The sequence below is a fragment of the Mchenga conophoros genome, linkage group LG3, assembly GCF_057382185.1.
Source record: "Mchenga conophoros isolate Kocher_MC1m ecotype Shallow Benthic linkage group LG3, M_conophoros_male_GT1.1, whole genome shotgun sequence".
Taxonomy (NCBI): domain Eukaryota; kingdom Metazoa; phylum Chordata; class Actinopteri; order Cichliformes; family Cichlidae; genus Mchenga; species Mchenga conophoros.
The window spans coordinates 41,532,420-41,541,088 of record NC_140528.1 but is presented as its reverse complement, the minus strand read 5'-3'; the positions used below and the strand labels follow the sequence as shown (position 1 = coordinate 41,541,088).

General features: G+C 50.7%; 1 protein-coding gene across 1 annotated transcript; it reads left to right on the top strand.

Moving 5' to 3' along the window:
* The first annotated feature begins 406 nt into the window (after window positions 1–406).
* On the top strand, window positions 407–4,962 carry LOC146578702 (uncharacterized). Its single transcript, XM_085267835.1, has 4 exons — window positions 407–1,258; window positions 1,358–2,119; window positions 2,157–2,293; window positions 4,950–4,962. Exons 1-4 carry the CDS (start codon window positions 407–409, stop codon window positions 4,960–4,962), a joined length of 1,764 nt encoding a protein of 587 aa, XP_085123961.1.
* Window positions 4,963–8,669: the final 3,707 nt, after the last annotated feature.

Sequence of the window (8,669 nt, the reverse complement as noted above, 5' to 3'; positions counted from 1 at the left end):
CCCCTGCCTGTTACGTTGGTGTTCTACTCGTGCTCTCTCTCCTCCTGTACTTCCTGTTTCACCTCTCCCGTCAGTGTTCAGTTCACCCCGCCCTGTCTCGTTATGATTATCAGTGTCACCTGTGTTCCCCGTGTGTTCCCACTTCCCTCGTTAACCCTCTGTGTATTTCTGTCTGCGTCTCCCTCTGTTCAGTGTGACGTCGTCCCTCTTGCTGTGTGGATCTCCCTGTGTGTCTCTCTGTGAGTTCTTAGTTTATGGTTTCCCAGTTTGGTTTAGTTTATATGTCTGTTCTGCCAGCGAATAAAGCTGAGTTTTGAGTTCATTCCCTCGTGCCTGTGAGTCCTGCATTTTGGGTCCTACTCCTGCCTGCCGCACAGCGCTCCGTGACAGTACGACGTCACCAGATATGGACCCAGCAGCACTCAACCCACCAGAAGAACTGCGTCTGGACATAATCTACTCCGTGGAAAGACTCCTGCATCTGTGGCTCGAACATGAGGGAAAGGAATTTCGCCGTGCTGTGGAAACCAAACTACAGCGTTTAATCTCTGGTCTTCCCTGGCTACTCAGTGCGCTCCACCCACTCGAACAGGATTTAATCCGCAACGAGCTCCACCTTCATCCCCCAGCTGCTACTACCCACCTGCCTGAAGGGCCGGATGTGGAGCCGCTCGGCCCGTCAGAGCCATCATCAAAAAAGAAACGGCATTCACGCCGCCGACGCGCCACCCCACAGCCGGACATTCGGCCTTCTAATTCACCTTCTGTGCTGCCAGAAGCTCAGTTAGCTCCCTCGCCGCCACCCGCAGCTCAGTTAGCTCCCTCGCCGCCACCCGCAGCTCAGTTAGCTCCCTCGCCGCCACCCGCAGCTCAGTTAGCTCCCTCGCCGCCACCCGCAGCTCAGTCTCCTGTGTCCCCGCTAGCTCAGCCATTAACTCCACCACACGCTCCATTTTCACCTCTACCATCGCTTCAGTCATCAGTTCGGTCTGCCACTCAGTCGCCCTTAGCTCCATCATCCACACTACCACCTGTTTCTCTTCCACCACAACCGTCACTACACCCAGCCACTCAGGCTGCTACTCAGTCAGTCATTCAACCCATAGCCCTGCCGTTAATATGCTCTGTAGCTGAGCCACTAGCCGCCCGACCCGCAGCCACTTCAGCCACTCCTCCACCCGTCACACCTCCACTACAACCATCACTGCAGTCTCTAGCGCAGTCACCTGCAGCTCTGCTTTCCCCAGTGCAGTCTCCAGTGTCCCCAGTGCAGTCTCCAGTGTCCCCAGTGCAGTCTCCAGTGCAGTCTCCAGTGTCCCCAGTGCAGCCTCCTGCAGCCCTGCTTTCCCCAGAACAGTCTCCAGTGTCCCCAGTGCAGCCTCCTTTAGCACAGTCACCCACTCAACCACCAGCACCACAACCGTCACTACCTCTAGTTCAGTCCCCTGTGCAGTCATTTACTTCTCCACCGTTAGCAGCTCAGGTCCCCGTGTGTCCAGCAGCTCAGGTCCCCGTGTGTCCAGCAGCTCAGCTCGCACCTGAACCTTTGGCCCAGTTCCCCGTAGCAGTGCGGTTTTCTAGCCAGCTTAACATTGAGCCCGGGGTCCCAATCCTCTCTGGCTCTACTTCAGCTCCTGCTGGAAGCTCGGATGAGCTCATCCAGGACTCCGCGGCTCCCACGCCGCCATCTACCTCGTCCGCTGGGGGTTCCAGTGAGCCCGGCCAGCACCTCCCTGTCTCCGCTGGAGGGTCCGAGAGGCCCGTTCAGCCTCCTGTCTCCGCTGGAGGGTCCGAGGGGCCCGTTCAGCCTCCTGTCTCCGCTGGAGGGTCCGAGGGGCCCGTTCAGCCTCCCGTCTTCGCTGGAGGGTCCGAGGGGCCCGTTCAGCCTCCCGTCTTCGCTGGAGGGTCCGAGGGGCCCGTTCAGCCTCCCGTCTCCGCTGGAGGGTCCGAGGGGCCCGTTCAGCCTCCCGTCTCCGCTGGAGGGTCCGAGGGGCCCGTTCAGCCTCCTGTCTCCGCTGGAGGGTCCGAGGGGCCCGTTCAGCCTCACGCCGCATCAGCTGGAGGGCCCGAGGAGCCTGTCCAGCCGCCATCTGCGACCGCCTCGTCATCGCCTGGCCCGGCTACATCCGCCTGTGCTTCTGCTACGCCTGGGCCAGCCTCTGCCTGTGCTTCTGCAGCTCCGCCTGGCCCGGCCCCAGCCTCTGCAACCTCGCCTGGCCCGGCCTCAGCCTCTGCAACCTCGCCTGGCCCGGCCTCAGCCTCTGCAACCTCGCCTGGCCCGGCCTCAGCCTCTGCAACCTCGCCTGGCCCGGCCTCAGCCTCTGCAACCTCGCCTGGCCCGGCCTCAGCCTCTTCAGAGCCTTCGTCTGCCGCAGCCTCCTCTTCAGAGCCTTCGTCTGCCGCAGCCTCCTCTTCAGAGCCTTCGTCTGCCGCAGCCTCCTCTTCAGAGCCTTCGTCTGCCGCAGCCTCCTCTTCAGAGCCTTCGTCTGCCGCAGCCTCCTCTTCAGCTGCCTCGTCTGGTCCAGCATCCTCATCAGCTGCCTCGTCTGGTCCAGCATCCTCATCAGCTGCCTCGTCTGGTCCAGCGCCCACCGGGCCATGGCCGGCGCGCCTGGGACTGGAGGGCCGCCGCTGCCTTCCGCGCGGTCGGCCTCCTGAACTGCTCCGTCGTCTCCTTCGCCGCCGCCGCTGCCTTCCGCGCGGTCGGCCTCCTGAACTGCTCCGTCGTCTCCTTCGCCGCCGCCGTTGCCTTGCGCACGGCCGGCCTCCTGAACTGTTTCCGCGTCGCCGCCGTTGCCTTGCGCACGGCCGGCCTCCTGATCTGTTTCTGCGTCGCCGCCGTTGCCTTGCGCACGGTCGGCCTCCTGAACTGTTTCCGCGTCTCCGCCGTTGCCTTCCGCACGGTCGGCCCCCTGAACTGCTCCGTGTTTTGGGTTGTTTTCTTGGGCTCCGGTGTTTTCTGTGCTCTTTGTTTTCTGTTCCGAGCCCTCCGTCCTGGGCCCCCGCCGCCCGCCCTGGGTTGTTTTCTGTTTGGTTTTGTTTTTCTGTGTTTGGGCTGTCTGGAGCCAGCCCTTGAGGGGGGGGTACTGTCATGGTCCTGAGTCTGAGGACTCAGTGTTTTGTGTTTCCTTATGCTTTTGTTCATTCCGAGTGTGTATTCTGTTGTGATTTTGCCATTTGTTAGGTTTCTGTTCTTTGCCTGCCTGCTCCCACTTCTCTGTGTTCCCTCTGTCTGTCCATGGTGTTATTGTGTCTGCCCATTATGTCTAAGTTCTCCCCGTGCTCTCTCTTCCCCCTGTGTGCCCTCTATGTATTTATGAGCCCTCGTCCCCTTTCGTGTTTATTCCATGTCTCCCCTGCCTGTTACGTTGGTGTTCTACTCGTGCTCTCTCTCCTCCTGTACTTCCTGTTTCACCTCTCCCGTCAGTGTTCAGTTCACCCCGCCCTGTCTCGTTATGATTATCAGTGTCACCTGTGTTCCCCGTGTGTTCCCACTTCCCTCGTTAACCCTCTGTGTATTTCTGTCTGCGTCTCCCTCTGTTCAGTGTGACGTCGTCCCTCTTGCTGTGTGGATCTCCCTGTGTGTCTCTCTGTGAGTTCTTAGTTTATGGTTTCCCAGTTTGGTTTAGTTTATATGTCTGTTCTGCCAGCGAATAAAGCTGAGTTTTGAGTTCATTCCCTCGTGCCTGTGAGTCCTGCATTTTGGGTCCTACTCCTGCCTGCCGCACAGCGCTCCGTGACAGAGAGATTTGAAAATGCACACTTTAGTTGTGAAAATAGTACCATACCAATTAAAAAAAACTGTATTTTACATGAAAGAAAAATCACATAAACAACCATATAAACACAACATTTTTCTGATTATTACAGATACAAACACTTTTTATGTAATACTCTTTCACAGGGTTCATAAAAGACATAGTTTAGTGTCTTTAACATGCTTTACAAAGACAATTAACATAATTTCTAAAAGAAAGTGAGACCTCAGAATACACAAAACCTTACTTATCCAAACCATTATTTGTTCGATTTGCCTTTAAGACTAAAGAAATACACACAGCAAATCTGTAACTCATAATGAATAAACAGAAACTTAAAATGCCATATTTTTGAGACTACAAAGCACACCGGATTATAAAGCACAATATCAATGAACAGGTCTATTTTCATAAATAAGGCACATTAAGCGAAACCACACAGTCAGCATGTCTCTTAACAGTTTCCATTTAGGGGCCTTTATACAAACAATAATATTATGTTGAAGCACAGTACGTATTACTCCACGAGGTTCCTGACTACAGTTGCCGCAATGCGCCAACAATCCATGAAGCGGTGCAGCTTCATAGCTTATCAAAGTTGTACTAAAATGTCTTTTGACAGATTTTTTAGAGCCGTGTACCATGTGAAATCGGTTCGAAGTCAGCAAGCACGACCAGAATTCATACATAAGGCGCACTGTCCATTTTTGAGAAAATTAAAGGATTTTATGTGTGCCTTATGGTCTGAAAAGTACAGTAACTAAAAAGCCCAAAAAGAGACAAATGAAGAGTTCTTAATTTACTTATGTAGTTTATGTTAGAGAGAATTAAGGCGTACCAATGGACGGGCTGTGTTTTAATATGAAACATAGACCAAAATCCCTGTTAATGTGTATAAAATATTCCATGAAATAACTATGATTGGTATATAAATAATGTTAAGAAGGGTCCACAGCGATGGGTGGTGCTGCAGATGCTTGATAGGATGTTTGTTACGAGGAGTGCTGTAGGCAGAGCTCAGAGCAAACGCACCACAGATGGCTGAAGTAAAGCCACAGTAAAATTCCCATTGCAGAGAAATGTGCCACTCAAAGTCTGCAGGCTTTGATGCAGTCGAGTCTGTAGACAAATGTAGGGCAGCAGAGAGGTGCCTGTGTGGGTTTAGTCTCTCAGTCTCTGATGTCACATCAGGATGCTGATCTGACATCACGAGTAGTGCACAGGTGTACCTCAGACTGCCCACAACAAAAGGCCACCCTGGAATGTGCAGTTTTGTCTCACAGCAAAATGCCACAGATGCCACAAGCAATGAGGGAGCGTGCAATTGGCATGCTGACAGCAGGAATGTCAACCAGATCTGTCGCCCGTGCATTGAATGTTCATTTCTCAACCATAAGCCGTCTCCACAGGCGTTTCAGAGAATATGGCAGCACATCCAACCGGCCTCACAACCGCAGACCTCGTGTAACCACACCAGCCCAGGACCTCCACATCCAGCAGGTTCACCTCCAAGATCGTCTGAGACCAGCCACCCAGACAGCTGCTGGAACAATTGGTTTGCACAACCAAACAATTTCTGCACAAACTGTCAGAAACCGTCTCAGGGATGCTCAGCTGCATGCCCGTCGTCCTCATCGGGGTCTTGACCTGACTCCAGCTCGTCGCCGTAACAGACTTGTGTGGGCAAATGCTCACATTCGATGGCGTCTGGTAGGGATGGGTATTGATAAGATTTTAACGATTCCGATTCCATTTTCGATTCTGTTTAACGATTCGATTCTTTATCGATTCTCTTATCGATTCTTTTTTTTTTTTTTTAAAAAGGAGAACACTAAGGTTGATTAGCTCAGAGCTTTGTTTTATATCTTCTCTTTGAACAAGATATGAAGAAATGAATGAAGAAATTTAGGAGTAACATGGCCTTACAAACCCAGCAGTGAGATCTTGAGAGATCCAGCCTACGGCTCTTCAATGGGGTGTCACAGGGTCCCCAGGAAAAAAAATTGTAAATGTAAAATAATAAAATAAATATTCTTGTGAGACATATCACATATTGACGGGGTCGGGTTATGTTAAAAAGTATAAATTGTTATACTTTGTTCATTGGTTCAAAAGGTACCCCACACTTCTTTTTTTGTTTGCTTGTTTGTTCTGGTGTATTTTTCATTTGAACTGTTACTCTGCCAGAGTACTCATATTTACAAGATGGCATTGAACGCCCCATTGGTGTATCAGGAAAACTATTTTGTACGTATGTTCCTTGAAGGGGATTGAAGTCGTTCTTTTTTCCACCGCAGCGAAGGGCTAGGAGTAGGAGAGGAGCTGCTGTATGTTTTTGTTATCGAATCGATCTGATTGTGAAATAAAGCATATGCAGTGAGAAAGCAACTCCAGGAGTCATCCCTGCCTTAAAGCTGCAACATTCTTCTGTAGCAATAACAAAGTATAACATAAATTGTTCTGTGGCAATTACACAAGAATATCCAGTAATGTCCCTGCCTACAATTAAACACATTCACTTACCAAAAATCGGGGGCATCTGCTGTGGCAAATGGGTGCAAGCCTTTGACCACAAACTAAGACACTGCTCGGTGACATTCGTCTATCCTGGCCTGAAAGGAGACGCTACCGGTAGACTGCAGCGACAACTGCCAGCGAGCGCCAGCCAGACTCTGTCTGTCTCTCTCATCATGGTCACCTACATGTACAGTAATGGCAGGTTTTGTAATAAGGCAGATTGCGCTAACATAATATGCACTGTTAGTTGATTATTTACCTGCCGCATTAACGGGAGAGGACGTGCAAACGTTAGCGCTGCTGCTGGGTTGAGAGTCACGAGTCCGGAGCGGAATTAAAAACGCGTGTCATCGCGTGTTTTGTGAGCAAATGCTTTTGCATATTCGTAGTGTTTCCTCCCTTAAATGAAATATCTACTTTGCAAGTATTGCAAGTTGCCCTGTTGTCATCGGTTCTCATAAAGTATAATCAAACTTTTGAGCGTTTGAGCCGCTTAGGCGCCGTGTTTCCTGCCAGGTAAATGACGCTCCGCAACGTGGTGACGTCATTCGGGGCGACTGGAATCGATAAGGGAATCGTTTGCAAAAATGGCAAACGATTCCAAGGAATTGAAACAGTGGGAACCGGTTCTCAACAAGAACCGGTTTTCGATACCCATCCCTAGCGTCTGGCACGTTGGAGAGGTGTGCGCTTCACAGATGAATCATGGTTCACATTGTTCAGGGCAGATGGCAGCTGAGAATGTCCCAGTTCTTGCATGGCCAGCATACTCACCGGACATGTCACCCATTGAGCATGTTCGGGATGTGCTTGACCGGCGTATACGACAGCGTGTACCAGTTCCCACGAATATCCAACAACCTCGCACAGCCATTGAAGTAGAGTGGACCAACATTCCACAGGCCACAATTGACAATCTGATAGACTCCATGCGACGATGTGTTGCACTGCATGAGGCAAATGGTGGTCACACCAGATACTGACCGGTTCTGGGTCCCCAGACCCCCAATAGCGCAAAAAACTGCACATTCCAGGGTGGCCTTTTGTTGTGGGCAGTCTGAGGTACACCTGTGCACTACTCATGATGTCAGATCAGCATCCTGATGTGGCACACCTGTGAGGTGGGATGGATTATCTCAATATAGCAGATGTGCCCACTACCACACATTTGGACTGATTTGTGACCACTGTTTGGGAGGGATGGTTATATTGTGTATCTGGAATGAATTTTAGGTCTCTACGTCCATCCCATGGGGAATGGGAGCAGTAACAAAGGTGTTGCGTTTATATTTTTGTTGAGTGTATATACATGCATACATATATACACATATATATATATACACATATATATATATATATATACACACACATATATACACATATATATATACACATATATATATATACACATATATATATACACATATATATATACACACATACATATATACATATATACATATATACATACATATATACATATATACATACATATATATATATATACATACATATATATAAAAAAAAAACACCCAGCACGCCCCTGCGGGCGGTTTTATCCTTCAAGCTCGGGTCCTCTACCAGAGGCCTGGGAGCTTGAGGGTCCTGCGCAGTATCTTAGCTGTTCCCAGGACTGCGCTCTTCTGGACAGAGATCTCCGATGTTGTTCCCGGGATCTGCTGGAGCCACTCGCCTAGCTTGGGAGTCACCGCACCTAGTGCTCCGATTACCACGGGGACCACCGTTACCTTCACCCTCCACATCCTCTCGAGCTCTTCTCTGAGCCCTTGGTATTTCTCCAGCTTCTCGTGTTCCTTCTTCCTGATATTGCTGTCATTCGGAACGGCTACATCGATCACTACAGCCGTCTTCTTCTGTTTGTCTACCACCACTATGTCCGGTTGGTTAGCCACCACCATTTTGTCCGTCTGTATCTGGAAGTCCCACAGGATCTTAGCTCGGTCATTCTCCACCACCCTTGGGGGCATCTCCCATTTTGACCTCGGGACTTCCAGGTTATACTCGGCACAGATGTTCCTGTACACTATGCCGGCCACTTGGTTATGGCGTTCCATGTATGCCTTGCCTGCTAGCATCTTGCACCCTGCTGTTATGTGCTGGATTGTCTCTGGGGCATCTTTACACAGCCTGCACCTGGGGTCTTGCCTGGTGTGATAGACCCAAGCCTCTATGGATCTTGTACTCAGAGCTTGTTCTTGTGCTGCCATGATTAGTGCCTCTGTGCTGTCTTTCAGTCCAGCTTTGTCCAGCCACTGGTAGGATTTCTGGATATCAGCCACCTCCTCTATCTGCCGGTGGTACATACCGTGCAGGGGCCTGTCCTTCCATGATGGTTTCTCGTCTCCCTCCTCTTTCTTGGGTTTCTGCTGCCTG